General features: G+C 43.1%; 1 protein-coding gene across 15 annotated transcripts in view; it reads right to left on the bottom strand.

The window, feature by feature from the left end:
- The window catches only part of Memo1 (mediator of cell motility 1), an 89,751-nt gene extending 69,214 nt beyond the window's left edge, over positions 1 to 20,537 (bottom strand). For 6 of the 15 annotated variants that reach the window (XR_015621718.1, XR_015621721.1, XR_015621715.1 and 3 more), the window contains exon 1: positions 19,766 to 20,459. Coding sequence is in view for 4 of the 15 variants with exons in the window: in XM_087552505.1 (XP_087408631.1) it covers positions 19,766 to 19,826 (61 nt within the window). In the remaining 11 variants the exon portion in view is untranslated. Of the gene's footprint in view, positions 1 to 19,765 lie in introns of all 15 variants that reach the window. The other 9 variants (XR_015621719.1, XR_015621722.1, XR_015621716.1 and 6 more) reach the window with 3 other exon arrangements.
- Between the last annotated feature and the right edge of the window lie 2,203 nt (positions 20,538 to 22,740).

The following is a 22,740-nucleotide window of genomic DNA, read 5'->3' as shown; positions in this document are numbered from 1 at the left end:
AAACACGAAAAGCACAATCTTCCCCATTTAGCAGATCTGCTGCAGAACAGCACTGATGGCAACTTAACCTGTAATAAAAGAAAAGGACTAGTCAAGATGATTCCTAAGGCAAAGGGGGGATATTTTTCTTATTTGATCCAGGACCTCATATATGCAAGGCTGGCCTCAAACTCTATGGTTGAAGAGAGCTTCTGATTTTCCCATTTCTACCTCCCACACACTGGGCCTACATGCCTGGCTTTATGTGGTGCCGGAAATCAAATCCAGGTCCTGATATATGCAATGCATGCACTCTAAAGACTGAACCACATCCTCAGCCCAAGAAAGTGTATCATAAATCAGCCATGAGAAGCTCAAAGCAGGGATAAAGAGAGCAACTGCTGATCTCTCGCTCTCTCTCACCCTCTCTCTCTCTCTCTCTCTCTCTCTCTCTCTCTCTCACACACACACACACACACACACACACACACACACACACACACACACACCGGTAAGACCAGAAGTTATTTGATTAACTTTTACTTTTCAAAGTTGTACTTATGGCAGTAGTAGAGAGTTCTGTACTCTATTGCTAAGCACCGAGGAGAAAGAAAGGTACACTACGTCTTAGGCCTTCAAATAAATTTCTGACTACATCGATTTTAGATGAAGCAGCAGCTAATAAAATTCTTAAATTACTTCTGTCATCTTTTATAATAATCCAATATTAAAGTATTATTTCCCTCCATAATGACTAGCAGCCCATGCTACTTAACAGAGTAACTGCTAAATCTTTTTGTAACTGGTCTTTTACTACTTTGCAGGTTCTTTATTCCAACCTTCTCCACCCTTTTCTTCCACCCTTTCAACCCCCTAACATTACACAGAAGAGAAAAATGGATACAGGGGGAAAGGGGACAACTTTATCCTTAGACTACTTCCTGCTGATTTAGGCATCGATTGAGTTCCTTGGGGTAAACTTGATCTTTGCCTTCAGTATATCTAACCTCTTATTTCTTCTCTGAATATGACTCCTTAACAGCAGCCAACAGCAACCAACCAACATCCCTCTCCAGCCATGTGCATGCATACGTATGATATGGATATGGATATGGATATGGATATGGATATGGATATGGATATGGATATGGATATGGATATGAGCCAGGCATGTGCATACATACATATGGATATGGATACGGATATGAGCCAGGCATGTGCATGCATACGTATAGATATGATATGGATATGAGCCCTCTAAAACGTTCCCAAGATTCCAAACAGCACACAACTGCTGCTGCCAATATCACAGCCCTGCTAGAGCACAAGGCGAATCATAGCTGCTGTGGACAGTCTGAAGCAGCCTATATCCCACACCTGGGATTAAAATGAAAACATATTCTTACAATATTTCTTTTTTTTTTCTTTAAAGAAACCATAACTCCAAAATTTTCACTACATATTTTTTATAAATAAAGTTTTATTGAAAAACTGTGGGCTGGAGAGATGGCTCAAATAAATACATACATACATACATACATACATACATATATCAACAGTACTTTCATTATGGTTTTAGTAAATAGAAAGCCTAATTCAAAATCTATATGTAAAATAAGCAAGCAATAATTAAGCTCATAAGAAAGTAAACTAAGAATAGATAGCTACGCATGGTACTGTACATCTGAAAATCTCATATGAAATAAATGAATAAAAGAATATAACAGTAAGTAAGTTAAAACTGCTATAATAGAAATTGTATTAACAGACCCAAGAATAAGTCAATGAAATCAAATAGGTTGTCTGTACTGAGACAGAAAACACTAAAATTCAATATAATCATAAAGCTAATTTTTCATATTATATTCAAAAATAGACTATAAAAGAGATATTGTAGTAAAGGCAATAAAGAAGGCTCATATCTCAAATTTCATTATCATAAACTCCAAATGGATAAAAGATGGAAATGTAAAAAGTGAATTAAGGAAACAATTAGAAGCAGACACTGGGAAGCAAGCCAGAAGCACATAATGAGAACAATTCACACAGAAGCCATGAAAAGAATTACTGAACATCACAAACTTCTTAGTCGGGCATGATTGCCTATGTCTGTCCCAGAACTCAGGGGGCTGAGGCAAGAGGATCCCGTTAAATACAAGCCTGCACTACATGGCAAGGGCCAGGCTAGCCAGCAACACAGTGAGGAGAACTAAGAAAAACCACAACTGGCTGGAAAGGGTCCAGAAGTTAACAGCCCTTCCTCTTCTTCCAGACAAACTATGTTCAGTTTCCAGCACTCACATCAGGCAGTTCACAACCCACTAGGGGATCCAACACCCTCTTCTGGCCTCCTCAAGCACTGAACTCGGATGCATAAACTCATACATAGACACATAGTGTGTGTGTGTGTGTGTGTGTGTGTGTGTGTGTGTGTGTGTGTGTGTCTCTCTCTCTCACACACACACATAAATAAATAAATAAATAAATAAATAAATAAATAAATAAATAAATAAATAAAATATTTTGAAAAATTTAAAGTGAGAGGAAAGCTAACTGCAGTGGCACATACCTATAACCCTGGTCTTCAAGAAGCAGAAGCAGGGGTTGGGGATTTGGCTCAGTGGTAGAGCACTTGCCTAGGAAGCACAAGGTCCTGGGTTCGATCCCCAGCCCCGAAAAAAAAAGAAAAAAGAAAAAGAAAAAAAAAAAAAAAGAAGCAGAAGCAGGGCTGTGAGTGAGGTGACTCGGCAGGTAAAGGCACTTACTTTGTTGCCAAGCCTCAATCCCCAGGACCAGCATGGCAGAAGAAAACCATCTCCTCCAAGTTGTCCCTTAAGTACCACCACACACATGCCCCAGCACACATAGCAACAGACGTGGACAGGGACAGACAGACACACAGACACACAGACACCCTCTCCAAAGTTGTCCCTTTAAGTACTACCACACATGTGACAGCATGCACAGCAATGGTCATGGATAGGGACAGGGGTGGAGGGGGAGGCCCACATACGCACCAATCAATTGAATTAATTAATTAATTAAATTTTTAGAAAGTTTTAAGACCAGGTGTGATACTGTACTCCTTTAATCCCACCACTCAGGAGGCAGAGGCAAGTAGATGTCTCCAAGCTAGCCTATATATCTAGTGTATGAGTTCCAAGCCACACAAGACTACACAGTGAGGCCCTGCCCTCCCCGCCCCCAAAAAAGCAACATATTTTCAAGAGACATAGTCAAGATGACCACTCCAGTGGGCATGTTGCCACAGGCTTTTATATCCCAAAACTCAGGAAGCAGAAGCAGGTATATTTGTGTGAGTTCATAGCCAGCTAGGTCTATATAACAAGTTCCAAACCAGCTAGAATTATGTGATGAGACTTTATGTCAAAAAGGATCACTCAGGGCTGGAGAAATGGCTCAGCGGTTAAGAGCACTGACTGCTCTTCCAGAGGTCCTGAGTTCAATTCCCAGCAACCACATGGGGGCTCACAAATCACTGTAATGCGATCCAATGCCCTCTTCTGGTATGTCTGAAGATAGTTACAATGTACTCACATAAAATAAATAAGTAAATCTTAAAATCATCATCATCACCACCACCACCACCACCACCACCACCACCACCACCACCACCACCACCACCACCATCATCATCATCATCATCATCATCATCATCACTCCAAAATGAAGGCCAAACTGCTGAGTTTACATACTGAGTTCTGGTGTAGACAGGACTACTGAGACCCTAAGTGAAATAGAATAAATAAGATAAAAATAAAATAAATGGAGCTATGATTACAAACAGGCACAGATGTGCTTTTAATTATATGCTGTCTGGAAATGGCTCAGCAACTAAGAAAAACTTAAGAAACATAAGCAGTTAAGAGTGGTTAGGAACTCTTGCAAAAGGCCCAAATTTGGTTGCCAGCACCCACATCAGACATTTCACAACTGCTTGTAAATTCAGCTCCAAAGAGATCATCTTTATCGACAGGCACTTGCTTTGGTTCAATGCCCAATATCCCAAAAACTACTATCAAGAACTCCTACCTGAGTTGTCGTTCCCTTAAGCAGGCACAGAGTGTCATATCTGGAACCAGACTTAGTGATTAAGAGCCCTGGTGGTGGGGCTGGGGATTTAGCTCAGTGGTAGAGCGCTTACCTAGGAAGCGCAAGGCCCTGGGTTCAGTCCCCAGCTCCGAGGGAAAAAAAAAAAAAGAGCCCTGGTGGCTCTTCCAGAGGACCCAGGTTTTAGTCCAGAGTTTATATGGTAAGTCACAACCACCCATAAGTCCTGTTCCAGGGAATCCGATGCCTCTTTGGCCTCAGTGGCCAGCCACCAGGCACGCAAGCTATGCACAAATATGCATGTAGGCAAAACACCCTTACATATAAAATATTTTTTTTCTTTTTTTTCGGAGCTGGGGACCGAACCCAGGGCCTTGCGCTTGCTAGGCAAGTGCTCTACCACTGAGCTAAATCCCCAACCCCTAAAATATTTTTTAAGGTGTGGTATTTCACAAAGCAAAACAAAGAACAACTTCTATAAAAGGATAATTTTGCTGCTCAGCCATCTGGCTTAATCAGCAAATACCAAGCCAGCAAGAACTTTCTCAAAAACACAAAGTAGATATCCTCTGAGGAATGACAGACACCAAGGCTGATTTAATGAACATCATGTGTACAAGCAAGTGCACATGCATATACACACATTAAAAATCATAAAAATAGGGGCTGGAGAGATGGCTCAGCAGTTAAAAGCACTGGCTGCTCTTCTAGAGGACCCAGGTTAAATTCCCTGTACCCACATAGTAGCTCACAATTGTCTATTAACTCCTGCTTGAGGAGATCTGACTCCCTCACATGCAGGCAAAACACCAATATACATAAAATATAAATGAATTAAAAATAATGCACTTAACTTCAGCATTAAAATTAGATCTTTAAGTTTGAGGCCAGCCTAGTCAACCATGTGAGTACTAGGCTAGCCAGAGCTACATGAAAAACCCTGTTTCTAATAACAACAATTATTATTATTATTACTAATTAATTAATCTTTCAAGGCAAGATGTTCTCACTGGTGCAGTAATATCATGACTGTTATGGGAGTAAACTATTGCTTTGACTGAAATTGTAGCCTGCTACACTAGAGGAAATGGGTGCCTGGCACTTAATTAAACCTGGTCAAACACTCATGGCTGGGAAGGTTATAGACTTTAAGGAGAACCTACTACTGTTGTTTAGCCAGACTGAACTGGTGTCAAACTGAACCATAAATTTTTATGCTTATAGTCATGAATTAAGTGTTCCTCTATCCCTTGGTCAGAGAAGCTTCTGTTTTCAGTGGGTAGCAATTAATTCTGTATTTCCTAACTGGTCAAAGTGCTGAGAATAAGTGACCGTTGAGTGCCTGACCCTGAGCAGGACACCTATGTCACCCCTGTAGGGTTCAGGGAAGGCCACAAAAGGAAGCTGCAGCAAAATTAAGAAGCAGAAAATGGTAGAAGTGATAAGAAACACTGTGTTCTGGCCATGGCATGGCCGTAGTGCTCATGAACTTACAGCAACCAGGATTAACTGCAGTTAATGGGAGCAGTCAACCTCCCATCATGGATGGGGAAAGGACTCATTGACAATTATTAATTGCTGGGGATAGCTAGATAGAGGAGTCATTTTCTTCAATGATATAGCCACCAGTGGTAAGCTGCCCATTCGCCAGTAAATAATCTCCATTCTTAAAAAAAAAAAAAACAACCACAACTCAGCTAATCACAAAAACAAAATAACAGACATGAAAATAAGAGGCATTTGTCGAAAAGAGATAAGAGAATAGAAAGTTCCAAAATGCACAATGCACATGTATAAAGTTGTTAATAAGATATTTAAGTGGATGGAGTTTCTAGATGTGCTACAATATGAGCAAACTTTGAAAGCATTGTACTAAATGAAATAAAACAAACAAAAGAAAAGTTCCGGGGGCTGGGGAGCACAGAAAGTCCCTATTTAAAGGACAGTGACGGGGTTGGGGATTTGGCTCAGTGGTAGAGCGCTTGCCTAGCAAGTGCAAGGCCCTTGGTTCGGTCCCCAGCTCCAAAAAAAAAAAGAATAGAAAAAAAAAAGGACAGTGACTTTCACCTGAGGAAGAAAAAGCATCATGGGGAAGAATTATGGTAAAGACTGTAAACACTGCACATATACTGCACACCACAGAATTATACACTCAAGTACTATCACAACGATAAAAGCTAATTATATATACTTCACCAATTTTTTTAAAGTATATTTTTATACCTAGGGCCTTAACCAACTATTTTTGCTATCGGTGTGATTTTTATTTTGAAGATGTCCTGAGCTGTATACTGTATCGCCCTCTAAGAGGTGGAGGTTAGCTGGTAAATGAATTGCTCATCTCCTTCATGTAAGTGAGCCCCACCTACCTGAGTAAGCTTCCAAAGTACCAACATCTAGATGAGTTTTCCTAGATGGCAATGCTTCATACCCAGGACATGTCACAGTATAAGAAAGGACAGCGGCCTACTCCATCTGTTTCTCCTGAACACCACCTCAAGATTTTTCTCTGCTAATTTTAATCTCAATCTTTTCTCTGTAATAAATTATATCCTTAAGTATAACAGGATTCTGAATTCTATGGGTCCTAACCAATCATTACACCCTAGTGACCCTACAGACAGAGAAGCATACATCATTGCTCTGGCTAACCATAATAGTCAACTTAACAGCCTGGAGTCATCTGAAAGGAGAAGCCTCAACTGAATAAAGTAGCCTATGGGCACTGTGGGGATTGTCTTGATTACTAATTGATACAGGACTGTGCAGCTCATGATGGGAGGTGCCACCCCTGGTCCTTGGTTCTAAAAGCAAGCAAGCCGAGCAAGCCATGGGACACAAACCAGTAAGCAGCATTCCTCATGTCTGCTTTAGTTCATTCCTGGAGTCCCTGCCCTGACTTTGCTCAGTAATGACTGTTACCTACAAATGTGAGATTAAATGAAACCTAGGCAGAGAGCCTTGGGGTGAATAAGAAAACTACCTAAACATATATCTGTGAGAACCCAGGGAGCAAGCCAGCAAGCAGCACTTCTCCATCATTTCTGCCTCAGGTTATTTTACAAGTTCCTGCCCTGACTTGCCTCAAGGTAGTACTGGAAATACAAGTTAAGTAAACCCTTACCATTCCTAAACTGCTTCTGGTCAAAGTGTTTTATCACAGCAACAGAAGAAAAACTTAGAATAACTATGTAGGTATTAACCCTGAGAAATCTGAATTGCTAACAGGCCATTCGTCCCACCCTCAGCACACCCACTTCCACCTTATCTCGGAAACTAAGAAGAGGGCTTAGTAAGCAGGGGGCCTGGTAAGAGGCAAGCAGCACACTCCGGAAAACAACCACGTGAAATAACAAGGAGGGACTCCAAAGGGCAACAGAACAATTCCCAATTATACTGAGAATTTCAGCAGGGCTTTGGGGAATAGTTAGAAATAGTCAAAAAAGAAAATCAACAGAATTGTGGATTTAAATGCAACAATTCAACTTCACAAAGAAACACTCAACCACGCAATTAAAGGAAACACAAGGAATACGAAAGGCTCACTGAAACAGTTACGAATTGAGCCATAATGAAGCTACAAGCTGTGAGGGCTCAAGAAAAAAAAAGTATAGAATTTCCTAAATTTATTTGACCATAAATCTCAGAACACAGTGAGAAAATCTATTTTCTCGATTCTTAACATTCCTTCCTATTTTTCCTTCAAACTATAACAAAATATAGGAATCAACAAAAATTTCCTTTCCTTGATCATCAAACACAATTAATCAATTTTATGAGGTGCAAGCAAATGCCCTAAAACAAAAATAAGTTTAACTGATTTAGGAAACAGCTTGGAGGTCAGAATGGCTGAAAACAGCAAAAGAGAAAAAGTGGCAGGATCTGAACTCACGAAGTTAAGCTGAGATCACAGTACTGAACACCCTGCAACTCGGCAAGAAATTTTAATGTAATTTTAAGAAAATATTACCTGATTCGTATTTTAACTTTTTTTTTTTTTTGGTTCTTTTTTTCGGAGCTGGGGACCGAACCCAGGGCCTTGCGCTTCCTAGGCAAGCGCTCTACCACTGAGCTAAATCCCCAACTCCCATATTTTAACTTTTTAAAGATTTATTTTATATTAATGTATGAGTGCTTTGCCTCCAAATATGTATGTGAACCACATGCATGCCTGGTGCCCATGAAACAGACTTCCACTTTTGTTTGTCTGCTTGGGTTTCTGTTGTTTTGTTTGGGTGGTTGTGTTGGGTTAGTTTTGGTTTTTCAAGACAGGGTTTCTCTGTGTAGCCCTGATTAACCCAGAACTCTATCTGTAGACCAGGTTGGCCTCGAGCTCACAGGAATGTATCTGCCTCTCTGCCTCTGCCTCCCAAGTACTGGGATTAAAGGCATGCACCACCAGGCCCTGGCATAATTTATATTTTTTAAAAATCTGTCTGCATCTATGTGAAGTAGAAAATGGAAACTGAGCAGCCACTAGGAAGCTCTGCCAGTGATGTATGAAGTAACTAAGACCAGAGTAGTTTAAGTAGAATTATACATATTTGCCAAAGAAAAGTGCCTACAGGGCAAACCTCCATGAACTATTGGTGATTAGTTCATTTATTCATTTTGCCATTTATTTTTATTTTAAGTAAAATGATTTATTTAATTAGCATTTGCCTAAATGTGTGACTATGTACCACATTTGTACAATACCTATGGAAGTCAAAAGATGGTACTGGATCCCCTGGCCTGGAATCAGTTGTGAGCTGCCGTGTGAATGCTGGGAACTGAAACCAAGTCCTCTGGAAGAATAACCAGTGTTCTTAACTACCCCTTACTCCTGCCCCTTGTTTTGTTCTTCAATGGCACTTAGGATTGAAACCACAGCCTCACACATGCTAGGAAAGCACTCTGTCACAGAGCATTTTCTCTGCTTGGCACCAGGATATCTTTTGTCTCTTTATAGTATTTCCCTCATCTGAGCCTCTTCCTGTAACAAATGTTCTAAGGTTCAGTCACTGACACTCTTTCTCTAATCATATTCGCTCTAATGGTGACTTTATCCTTATCCAGACAGATATTCAACTCTACCATCAATAATTCCCAACTGTGCCAAGTGGTGGTAGCACACACCAGCCAGGCAGATCTCTGAGTTTGAGGTTGGTCTAGTCTAGAGAATTAGATCCAGGACAGCCAGGGCTACACAGGGAAACCCTGCCCTTTAAAAAAAACAAACCAAAAAAAAAAAAAAAAAAAAAAAAACAACTGTATACCTTCTAAACTCAAACTCATATTATACTACTACTGGACTGGACAGCAAACATCTCAAACAGAGCAAAATGGAAGTTCCTAACCTTCTTTCTCCAAATTTGTGCCTCTTAAATTGGTATTCTCTATTTGAGATGATAGCAACTCCATTATGAAACTGCTCAGGATAAACCTGAACAGATACCCATGACCTCTTGTTTTCTCAAAAGCACTCCAAGTATGTCAGCCAATCCCAATTCTTCCTTCAATTATATCCACACACCTGGGGCTGTGTGTGTAGTGATATACCCTCCCCTTAGAAAAAAGAAAAAGACATACAGAATGTAACTTGGGAGCTGAGGATACACCGGGTTGGTAGACTGGTTGCCTAGCAAGCACAAAGCCCTGGGCAAGATCCCAAGTACCATAAAAATTGGAAACTGGAGGTGGTGGTGCAAGCCTGTAATCCTAGCATGGGAAGGAGGGCAGTCTTCCAAGGTCATCTTCTGCTACAGAGTGAGCGTGAGACCAGCCTGAATTACATAAGACCCTGCTTAAAAAATAAATAAAAAATAAAAATAAAATAAAATTTTGTTAGTCTCAATCAAAAAATCTAGAACTCTAAATTGAAAATCTAGAACTCATCTTTAACAAAATCAGTTACAGGTTTAGCTCAGCTGATAAAGACTGCTTGCCTACCAATCACACCCCTAGCACCACATAAACAAGTGTGGTGGTCCATGCCTGTGATCCCTATACTCAAGGGAATATGGGAGGATCACAAGTTAAAGTCATCCTCAGCTACACTGTCAGGTGAAGACCCTATCTCAGAAAAGGGAACGCTGGAATTGGGATGGTCGGAAAGACGGCTCGGGCACTAACGGTGCCTGCTGCCCATCCCACCACAGCTGAATCCCCAGAGCTCAGAGAAAAACCACTCTTTTTCTCTTTAAAGATTAATGTATGTATTTATTTTATGTATGTGAGCACACTGTAGCTGTCTTCAGACACACCAGAAGAGGGCATCAGATCCCATTACAGATAGTTGTGAGCCACCATGAGGTTGCTGGGATTTGAACTCAGGACCTCTGGAAGAGCAGTCAGTGCTCTTAACCACTGAGCCATCTCTCCTGCCCGAGAAACAACTCTTACTTCAAGTTATCATCTGATCACAACTCATTCTGTGCTGCTAAAATATTTTTTAATTTTTGAGTAACATTCAGCAAGTATGATATTTTGTAATTCAAGATATTTGCTTTACAACTATAAAGATACTTTAAAGAATATTTACAATTATAAAGATGCTTACTGATTCCAAATAGTTCAAACTTCTAAGCTCAGGCTCTTCGAAGAAAAATGACACACAAGATGATGTCTCCTCCAAGCCTTAGTCATAAAAGTCAACTATAAAATGTCGGGACAGCTATATAATAAGAGACCTGACTTAATGTCCTATGCTTAATAAGATTATTGTTAGATTCTTTAACATTTAAGCATGTTTTACAAGCCATAAGTGATACACAGGTCTGAGTTCGCTGCCCACAGTGTGCTGAGGGGATATCTGAAATGGAGCAGAAGCTGTTCAGTTTTAAGGGCAGCAGAGCTCCACACAGCATTTGGTGCTAACCTCGAGCTTTAGAGACAAACCGGCTCCTCCACTCACTTGCTACACCTTGAACAAGTTGCTCACTCTCTGAGTCACATCTAAAAATGGAAATAATAACAACTTGGCACAATAACTTTGTAGATTAAAGATTATACACATATGCATGTAGTGTATCTGTGGGAAAATCTAAGGAAGGATTTTTTTTTTAAAGATTATTTCATTATTTTAAATTTTCCTGTGAAGACCAGTAGTCAAATCCCCTGGATCTAGAGTTACATACACATGGTGTGAGCCACCCAGTATGGGAACTAACTCTACCCTCGAGAGCAGTATGTAATGCCAGACAGAGCTGGCAGTGCATACCTTTAGTCCAGGCAAACAGGGCTACACAGAAAAACCCTGTACTGGAGAGAAGATTCAACAGAATATGCTCTTAATTGCTGAACCATCTCTCTAGCCCCATGAAGACTTCTTTTTAAAGATTTATTTACTTTTACTTTATGTGTGCAAATGCACTGGGTATGTGCTGATGTCTACAAAGGGTATTAGATCCCCTGGGACTAGAGTTACAAATAGTTATAAGCCATAAAGCCAGGAAGCAAACCAAGGTCCTCTATAAGAGCAATAAGTGTTCTTAACCACTGAGCTACCTGTCCAGTCCCAAAGGCATTTATTACTTTTATTTTTATTTATGTGTACAGGTGTTTTGCTTACATGTATCTCTATACAAACCATATGCATACTTAGTAAGAGGCCAGAAGACAATGGATCCCCAGGAAATAAAAGTTACAAATGGTTATAAGCCACCATGTAGGTGCTGTGAATCAAATCCAGATACCCTGAAAAACCCAACAAATGTTCTTAACCATCAATCCCTCTTTCCAGTCCTCAAGGACATTTTTATTTTTATTTTGTTGTCATTTACACCTACATCTACAGCAAAATCTTATGGAGGCATTTTTCAATTGAGGTTCTCATCTCTCCAATGAATCGAGCCTGTGTCAAGTTGACATTAAACTAGCCAGCACAAATGCCTAGTGGTGACAAGCATCCAGAATAACAATACTGTCAGGAGTGACACTCTGCTTCAGAAGTATCTACTAAATGCAGTCTTGAATTTCTCAAAGACCTACTTTTAATGATGGGTCTTAAATGCTTTAGCCTCCCTTCTGGCCCACCACCCAGGAAAGGTAGTGGAAAAGAAAGATTATTAGGATACCGGGGAAGTGGACCTGTTTAGAAATTGCTCTATGGAGCAAATCTCATCTGCCTTGTCAGGAAATCAACATTCAGTTCACAGGTCAGCAGTGGCAGCTCAATCCACTTGCAAACACTTTCATGAATACACCAGCAGCCCAGTTCAGTAGTGTTGGGGATATCAAATCAGCAGCATGACCTGGCAGAGACAGCTAGGCCTCAACATGAGTCAGCAGGAGGGACCAGGACCACCAGGAATGCCATAGTAGAAGTTCTAGGCTGTGCCTCTCTTAATGCAGTGGAGATAACTGAAGACACAAGGCCAAGAAGCATTGTAAAGCTAGCTATGCAAGCAAGCCAAGTCCCTGTCATTGTCTGTTGGGTCCTATTAATAATCCCTCCAAACACCACATGTCCTCCACAGGTCTTGCCTTACCATGTGTCCTGCCTCAGTCTGTCTTAGCAAAACTTCACAGTGAGTCTATCTCAGCTGACATCACTCTACCAATCAGCTTGAGTCCACAGAAGTGGCAAAAAGCCACAGGAAGAAGTTTTTGGTGTGTTTCTCTCTATGGAGTCTCAATAAATGGAGCTCTATAAAGCATGTAAGTTGAATCAATACATGCGTGTCATCAGCAAGAATCCCTCATCACATGTTCTTTCACATGCTTACTTTAGCAAAGCATCCTTTCACCTATCTCTCCTTCAGGAAAACACTCTTGTGTTTGCCCCAGCAAAACATCATCCAACACAACTGACTTTCCAAAGAAACCAGAAGTTTCCACTTCAATTAAAACTTAATATACGGGCTAGAGAGATGGCTCAGCGGTTAAGAGCACTGACTGCTCTTCCAGAGGTCCTGAGTTCAAATCCCAGCAACCACATGGTGGCTCACAACCATCTGTAATGAGATCTGATGCCTCTTCTGGTGTGTCTGAAGACAGTGACAGTGTATATAATAAATAAATTAATCTTTTAAAAAAAACTTAATATACATATACCATAGCCTAATAATTCTTCTCTCAATTACACACACACACACATACACATATATGAGAAAGAGAGAGAGCCAGTCACAAATACAAAGCCCCACCAGGCCCCCAAATAGGCCCCAAGTTTGGTCCCAGATTCTTTATCCCCACCCTCAAAGGGAGAGCCGCCTCTTAAGTTAGAAGCAGGGTTAGGGCTTGGGACAGACGTGCTGAGACTGAGTACAAGACTGTCATTGACCACTTAGAGCTTCCTTGTCCTCTCTCCCTGCGCTTGTGACCTCACCCTTGTGGCATCCCCATTGCCTTCCTAGGAAGGCCTTCTCTTCCTTACTTAAAACACCAACTGCCACTGTCACTGGGTTGCTTCTGCCATGCCCAGGGCACAATGAGGACACGGACCCACTAGCTAAAGCAGTGCCTGAAGCTGGGTTTGAAGCTGCTTTTTGGCTGGTAGTCATATCCCAAAGTGGGGTATGGTGTTCTGAGAAGTGCTGTGAAGCAAGAGACTTGAAGCCTTCTCTGCAAGCCCAGAATGCATTGAAAGGCCTGGCTAGGCTTTTCCTAGAACTTCACTACCATAGTGTGCACCCCATCGCCCCTGCCCGGGCTGGTAAGGTCAATGGGCCCCCAATATAGCACAGGTAAGGTGCACTGCATTTGTTTCCAGCCTAGAGACTTCTTGTGTGTGCTAGTTAGTGAGAGATCCTTAGATCTAAAGCATGAAAAACCCGTCAGAGCAGCTGGTGCCATCATGGAGCAGACGGATCTAGTTCAGATTGTTGGAATGGAACCTGTGCATCCTGCCTCACCCCTGGTCCACCAGCTTCTTTGTAAGGGACTCCTTGGCAGGAAATAAAGTTTCAAGTCAAAAAAGAGAAAGGAATGAAAAAAAACTCAGCGAACATGGTACAAGACTATAAAGAACACAGGTGCCTCACGTTTCCTGTGCTGGGTGCAGCTTAGAGGAGTGTGTCTGTTTTGAGAAAGCTTATCTGGCTATTCCACTTCTCTTCACATGTCACACGAGGGGCGCCCAGGGGTGGAGTGCCGGATTGAGATACTGTCTCACTACATCACTCCGATCATTCTGAAACTCTCTATGTCAGGATGGCCTTGAACACAGAAATCCACCTCACCTGCAGGCTCACCTGCCTGCCTCTGCCTCCCAGAAGGTTCCATTTAAAGGTCTACAATACCATGCCCAGCCATCATTGTTTTACACTTAACATTAAATAGGTCTATGCCTGGTATTAAGATTTCCAACTCTTTCCTACCACTATACCTATGTCATATGCACTGTTCTTCAGAATCTAACATCAGTATCTCTGTGCATGTGGATCTCTACTGTTGATACTACTTGCTAATTCACCCATTGTGTTGGCTACTTTTCTCATTACTGTGACAAAATATCAGACAAGAAGCAACCTAGAAGAAGAGGGTTTGTTTTAGCTTACAGTTGCAGGGGATATTCTATCATGAGGAAAACTGGTGACAGGAGTTTGAGGCAGCTGGTCTCATTACATCCCAGTCAGGAACAGAGAGCAGTAAATAGGCATCAGCTCTCCTCCATTCCATGCTATACAGAAGCCTAGCACAAGCAAGGTGTAACCCACATTTAGGGTGGGTCTTCCCACTTCAAGGCCCTCAACCTAGATAATCCTTATCTGACATGCCCAGAGTCGAGATCCTGTCAAATTAATAATAAATAGTAAATGTCACATCCATTATATACCAAACACTTTTAACATTCCTTTATATAAAGGTTTGCTGAGAATCTATGTAGAACACTGTGCTTCAAACCACTGCCTTAGCTCAGAAGGTAAAGACACACCCAAATGTGTGCACTTGAGTTTGGTTCCCGGACACACATGGTAGAAAGAAAGAATGACCTCCCACAAGTTGTCCTCTGCCTTACCATACTCTTCATAGCATACCTACCTACACACCTATACACAAACTAAATAAAATGTACTAATTTTGAAAAATGTTTTTTAATTTGTGGTATCAAAAACAAACAATTTCCTAGCTTCAATGCATCACTAACCTTATATACAAATAGTAGAAGTAGAAAGACACACTCCAGGTGTTACAGGGACACAAACACAAAAGTGGCAAGGTACAAAGTAGGTCTCTTGGAGGTGTAAACATCCCCTAGAGGATGAGTAAATACTTTCCTGTTCAGGGCATCTTCACAGAGGGAGCTGTGTGAGCAATAGGCAGAGCTAAGAAACAGCATGCTACAGTTCAGGAAGCAAGGAACAGCTGCTAAATGCTCCTCCAGGCTAGTAACACCAGAGAGGGGCCAGCTGCCATCAAGACAGGGGAAGACAGAGTAATCAAAGGACTTCAACCTTATCCAAAAGGCATGGATCAGTGAGGGAATGATGGAAGAAAATGTTTCTTTCAAAAGATTATTGAGAAAGCAGTGCAGAGAGTGGGATTAAAGGAATAAGACTAGAAAAAGTCTGCTTAATATACAGCATTAATTGTCCTGACAGAAAATATAAGAGACTAAAACAATAAAAAAAAAGAAGTTATACCCATATGGGTGTGGTGGCACGTGCCTTTAATTCCAGTATTCAGGAGGTTAAGGCAGGAAGCTCTCTTTGAGCTTCCAGGCTAGCCTGGTCTACACAGCAAGTTCCAGAACAGTAAGACTACACAGAGACCCTATCTCAAATAAAATTTTTTTAAAAAATTGTTTATTTTAATTTTTGAACAAAAAAAAGCTATACCTAATCTGGAGAAAAACTATACAAGTCACTGCTGCCTTTAACCCCAACACTGGTGGGAGAGCCCCTATGAGTTCCAGGCCAGCCAGGTTACAGAGAAAGATCTTGTTTTTTTTGTTGTTGTTTTGTTTTGTTTTTCTCTTTTTTTCCCTTTTTCTTTTTTTTCGGAGCTGGGGACCGAACCCAGGGCCTTGCGCTTCCTAGGCAAGCGCTCTACCACTGAGCTAAATCCCCAACCCCCTTTGTTTTTTTTTAAATTATACACATACACACACACACACACACACGTACACACATACACACTAACCACTAACCTCCCTGGTTAGCAGATCCTTTTTATAAAAAGGGTCAAATATTAAGTATTTCAGGCTTATGTTCCACATACAATTTTACTTTTTGTTTTTTGAGACACGGTCTCTCTGTACCTGGTCTACGTAGCAGCTAAGACTACATAGAGACTCAGGCTTTCCAGGAACTCAGTATTAGACCAGGCTGATCTAGAACTCACAAACACATACCTGCCTCTGCCACACCTGGCCTTTTTCCCTTTTTGTTTTTTCTTAAACAACCACTTAAAAATTAAAACATCCAACTCCAAGGTGGGACCCAATCCCTCTAGCTTGAGAGGGTACCCCTGAGTTCATGTGCATACAGACACAGACAAACACAGAGAAAGAGAGAGAGAGAGAGAGAGAGAGAGAGAGAGAGAGAATTAAAATGATAATAAATCTTTTTTAAAAGAAAATTTAGCTAGTGAATGTTTTTTCCTTAACATTACAGGGTGTGCTTGGGATCTGAGCCATAGTCTGCTGATCCTTGTTGCACACTGGTAAAGAAATGAGGATTAATCTTCCTATAAGATTAGTTTTCCTAAAATGTTACTTGCATCATATTAATACCCAAGTCTAAAACCTCTATCAATGCACCTTGCTGAGTAAGACCAATCTCTATAGTACCTAGTATTTCCAGCTCCACTCTCCAATCCAGGCTTTCAAACTATACCAATAAGAACTGGCCATTCTCATTAAGTTGAACAGCTTACACTTACCTGCCTCTGTTTATGTGTGCTGTTTCCCAATCCCATGTTCTTTCCTCCTGTTCCAAACTTGACCAAATATCCTTCCTTCAGCACACAAATGAAATCCTACCTTTACATGACTCCACCCTCCTCAGAACATTTAAATGTACCACCTCAACCTAGCATATTTAGTTGCTTCTCTGAAGGTAGAATTCACTTCAAATGAACTCTAAATTCCTTGAGGGAAAGCAGAAGTTTATACCACCCTCAGTCAATGGATCTAACAAAAGGTAAATAAGAAAAAGACATGTGTACAACAATGCCAAGCAACCAGAGCTTCCAGGGACTAAGCCACTACCTAAAGACTATACATGGACTGACCCTGGACTCTGACCTCATAGGTAGCAAGGAATATCCTAGTAAGAGCACCAGTGGAAGGGGAAGCCCTGGGTCCTGCTAAGACTGAACCCCCAGTGAACTAGACTGTTGGGGGGAGGGCGGCAATGGGGGGAGGGTTGGGAGGGGAATACCCATAAGGAAGGGGAGGGGAGAGGGGGGAGGGGGATTTTTGCCCGGAAACCGGGAAAGGGAATAACACTCGAAATGTATATAAGAAATACTCAAGTTAATAAAAAAAGAAAAGAAAAAGAAAAAGACATGTATGAATGCATGTAATATAAATGTACAATTTTTTCTTACTGAAATAGCTAGGTAGCTGAAGTCAATGTGGCTTTATCCTTATTTCTTTCAATAACTGAATGCTTTCTATGTGTACAAACTGAACACTGGAAAAGACACAAAATGACAAACACAGCTTTCCTATTCCTCAGTTTTTTATTTACTAGTTGTTTAGAGAAATACAATAGCACAATACAAATAAAAACTCCCAATGGGTCATTATTTTAACATAGAACACAGTATCATAACCTACAGTACAGACACAGTTAGCAGACCAACTCTCTATTACATACCTATAAGTTTGCATCATTTGTCTTGAGGATACAAACAAGCTCTAAAACTAAAGTGCTCTAGTTTACCCTACTTCCTCAGTGTCAGACAAATTAAGGACGACCGGCAGGCAGTGCCTTTGATTCCATCACTAGGAGGCAGAGGCAAGTGAGTCTCTTCGAGTTTAAGGGAGTCCCAGTACACCATAGCATCACAGAGAAACCTTGGGGGGTCTCTCACAGACCCCAAAACATACACCAGAAATCCAATAAGGTTTTATTTAACTCACCCAGATTTGAGGGAAGAAAATAATTAGCTGTATCAACACTTTTAAGGAAACAGCCCATGCTTATTTACTAAAAAGTATCTACAGGCAAAATTTCCTGACCAGATAGATTAAAGACTACATCTTGTACTTAAACTCTAAGGAATTCTAAGACCAAAAGTGTGAACTGTGCCCAATTTTACTACCCACATATATATGTTTAACAATATAAAACTTCTCTTGGATATTTGCATTCCAATGCAAGCTACAACAATAGCTTAAAACATTTGTAACAAATGCATAGAAACACAATAAATGCCAAAAGACAACCATGAATATGAAAAATGTGACTTTCTAATTCTCCAAAACATACTGGGGGAAAAAAAACTTATTTACAAGCCTTGTATTTAACAATAACTAATATTAATAGTGCACTGACTATAAAGGGCAAACTCAGGAGCCAGAGACCTGGTTTATTCAATTCCTATTTTACCACAGGCCTAGTCTGGGGTGTAGCACTAAATTTCTCCGTTTCCCCAATACTGACACAAGAACAACTTAACTGACATTTTCAGGTTGTAAGAACTGATTAGAAGTCTATGAAGTACTTCAGGACCATGAAGGGAATCCACTGTAGGCATAAAATGTCACCCCTATCTAATGCAAAAGCCACAGCTACCTGTTAGCAGTAGTTCCAAACCCAACCGTGTAATTCTTTTGTGTCTTAACAGGGTAAACCCACTATGGACCAGCAAGGTACATGCACTTCAGGAGCTGGTTGAACAATCTCAGAAAAAAAACTGCCTTTCAGATTTTCCATTTCCCCAAAAGAATCGTGTCACTAGCCAACCCTAATACTTGCAAAGGAAACATAAAGGTTAGGGCCAGTTGCTGAGAAGCCCAGATGGTCTAGAGACCGACAGCAATCACGGAGGAACTTTTCTTTGTTAACAAACCAGAAATGTGACCCCTGAAAATAATCTCAGAAAACAATCCTTGTGAAGAGAGTTGTACTAGAGAGAAACGGCCCTACCCTTTCTTACCTATAGAACTACACATGGTTTTAAAGAGAGTGCAGACAAAATTCGCTCAAAACCTAAGCTAAACTAGGCAGGTTGTCCAGCACCTGCTCGGTGCTGAGCACTGGGCACTAAAGAGCTTGCTCAGGAAAAGTGCTGATGCCATCTCCAGCTGCCCCTGAATGACAGTAACAATGCAAACACTGACAAAAGAGCTAGGAGGCCACCCAGAGCCCCTGCCTGGCAGCAGCTCTGCCCGAGCCTCCACGTACAAAGCGACAAATCCCCCAGAGGCCCTGGTCTGACAGATCTTCCAAGCGAGACCAGGAGTAGCAACATGAGAGATAGGGAAAAAAGTACTGCCTGTCACTCCTTTCAGGGGAGCGGGGTGCCTCAAGGGTGGTGGTAAAAGCTGAGGTCCCCTCGGCCAGTCTCTGGCACGAGGACCGCGCCAACCCGTCCTTCCCCACCGCAGAGGCCGTCCGCGGAGCCACGGAGCCCGCGCTCGCCCCGGCCGGGTCCGGCCAGCAACTCCTCGCCCAACTCCACGGGCGCCAGGCCGCCGGCCCGAGCGCCGGGTGGGGGAGGCGGCGCGGCCCGGCCCGCTCCCTCGGCACGCGGTCCGCGCCTGCCGCCCTCCGCCCCAGTCCCCGCCCGCCGGACCCCGGCTGCCCAGCTCCACAGCCCGGGCGGCCTCGTGCCCTACCTGAGGCGGTGTACCAGCTCCCGGCGTGGCTGGCTTCCCGGCAGACCACTCGGTTGGACATCTTGGAGCCTGTGCCGCCTATGGTGCACGAGGATGAATGAGGAGGCGGCGGCGGCGGCGGCTCCGCGAGGGGACGAGACGCCGCGGGCCCAGCCCAGGAGGAGGCGGCCGCGGGGAGGGGACCGGCCCGACCCAGGAGGAGGAGGAGGAAGAGGAGGAGATGGCAGCCGGGGCGGGCAGCGGCAACAATCACCACAAACTCTGCCGGCCTCCGGAAGACGAGGCCCACCGCGGCTTCACTGGAGCCGCGCGGCCGCGGAGTCGCCGCCGCTGCCCTGACCGGGCTGCTTCCGCGAGCCGCCCCGGGCCCCGCCGAGCGCAGCCTGCCGAGCCTCCCGCTGACCCCACCCCCGTGACTCCGCGCCCTCCCCCACCCGCCCCGCCCCCACCGCCAGGCCTCCCTCCTGCCGCGCGCCCGCCGGCCCCGCCCCGCCCCGCGCCTCCGCCCGCCGTGCCGCGCGCTCAACGGCGGAAGCGGGACGGGCCCCGCGCCATCCGGGGTCCGGAGGCCGCGGGCCAGGCGGCGGCGGTCTGTGCCACCCCCACAGCCCGGGGCCGGGGCCTGAACCCGGTGAAGGCAGAGCCTGGGAAGCCCACGCGTCCTTACTCGCCGCGCTACCTGGTCCGGCCCACTGAGCATGCCCAGCGCCGCGGCCCGGCCCGCCGAGGAGGCTCAGCGAGCACGCTCCGCTCTCCGGGGTTTAGCGCCAGCAGAAGCTGGGGGCGGGGCGCAGGACGCAACCGCGAGACGAGGAGAGCCCCTTCCCCCAGCTGCCTGGCTTGTCCCCGCGCGCCGCTGGTTCAGTACGCACACGCGGTCGCTGCCCGCCAAGTACGGCCGGGGTTCCCCCTTCCCCCGCGTCCTTGGTGGGTTCCCACCCTTGGGGTGTCGCCCAGGAATGCGAGTCTGGGGCCGCGCCGCGAAGTTTCCCTAGTAGAAACTATGCGCGCGGCGAGGCGTACAGGGATGGTAGGATATGGGGAGAGGACCCTGTGAAATGTAACCTTCGCTTCCCAGGCTCGCCCTTACGACCTAATAATGTCTTTGGCACAGTTATATTTACTAATTGTATTCTGGGTATAACCGCAATGTGACAGATTGTCTCAGTTACTTCCTACTGTATAAAATGGGGTGACATTCCGGAGGGAGGGGTACCTAGGATTATGAGTTAAAATGTGCGAGGAGCCTGACAGGGTAAGGAATACTACAAATGTCACCCTTCACTTATAAAATCCCAGTATTCCACGTAACTGTCGGCAGCAAAAGAATTCCTTTTCAAGTTGGGTAGAATCACAAAGGAAGTGGTTTGGCTTTGAAGTGCTGGATTCCAAAACCAAGAAGAGTAAGAGTTTCCCATCTCCCAGAAAGTATTTGGAACAGAAATCATACACCGGGTATATCTTAGTTTCACATAAGTCCAAAGTAGTTATCTAGCTGCCTAACCAAGTTCGGTGTTCCTTAATGCTGTAACAGTATACTTTTTGTTTGGTTGGGTTTTTTTCCCAAATTATCAAGTGTTATGAAGAAAGCCCAGCAGTTAATTTCAATGGCAAGAAAAGAGTTAATTGCTTCTTTCTCTTTTGTGTTACCTACCAAACTTAGCAATGGCGAATAAAATACTTCTTGGACCGTAGAAATGGCTCAGTGATTAAAAAATACGCACTGCTCATACAAAGGACATAAGTTGAGTCAGAATCACATTGGGTAGCTAGCTCCCAAGTCCAGTTCCAGAGGATCTAACGCCCTCTTCTGGCCTCCACAAACACCTACGATTACATGCACATACTCCCCACACACACAAATTATAACGAAATATGTTTTTAAGGATTTCTAGACGCTTAGGCTTTTCTCTTTTCTAAGACAAAATGTCACTAGGTAACTGATTGGCTTGAATGGAACACCCAAAGTGAACTTTGCTGTCCTCAAAGAGATCCATCTGCCTCTGCCTCTCTAGGATTTAAGGCAGGTACCACAACAGCAGCTCTTTCCATACAGGCTCTCCCTATATACCCACTACTGGCCTGGGACTGAGCGTGTAGACCATGCTGGCCTTGAACTTGAGCTGGGAACCCACTTGCCTCTACTTCCCTAGTACAAACACACCCAGCTCCAGACTCTTGAAAGAAATCAATGAAACCTATTTACTACCACCTCCTCTAAAAACTAACTTCGTACTCATTCATAAACTTCATGGTTTATTAGCAATTTTATATAAATTTTATTATTGACAATGTTATATATACTAGTGATTTTGACATCGCATAAATGTTATTCATAGTAGAAACAAGGAAAAAGTAGTCCATATGACACATGAACAAAAGAAAACAAGTCCCAGAACCTAACATTAGTGCATATAGTTTCCAAAATGGAAACCTTTTAACAGGGCCTGGTGGCATACATCTTTAGTCCCAGACATTCAAGTGGCAGAGCCAGAAGGATCTTTGAGTTCAAGACTAACCTGGTTAGGCTGGAGAGATGGCTCAGTGGTTAAAAGCACTGACTGCTCTTCCAGAGGTCCTGAATTCAAATCCCAGCAACCACATGGTGGCTCATAAGCATCTGTAATGGGATCTGATGACCTCCTCTGGTATCTGAAGACAGTTATAGTGTACTTATTAGATAATAAATTAAAAAAAAAAAAAAAAAACGGTCTGGTCTGGTCTGGTCTACAGAGTGAGTTCCAGGACAGCCAATGTAAAGACCCATGTCTCAGGAGGGGAAAAAGAAAAGAAAGGTAACCTTGAACTCAAAGATCCCCCAACCTATGCCTCCATCATAGGTATGCACCATCACCCTGGCCATTAAGAATTACAACGTGTATCGTATTAACATAACCTGTGCAAGGGCTTTTAACTTGAAAACATGATTAACTATGCTTCCAGCGCAGGGCTCTCAACTTCAGTATTACTTTTAG

Source organism: Rattus norvegicus, chromosome 6, assembly GCF_021556685.1.
Source record: "Rattus norvegicus strain SHRSP/BbbUtx chromosome 6, alternate assembly SHRSP_T2T, whole genome shotgun sequence".
Taxonomy (NCBI): domain Eukaryota; kingdom Metazoa; phylum Chordata; class Mammalia; order Rodentia; family Muridae; genus Rattus; species Rattus norvegicus.
This window is presented reverse-complemented; position numbering and strand designations above follow the sequence as displayed.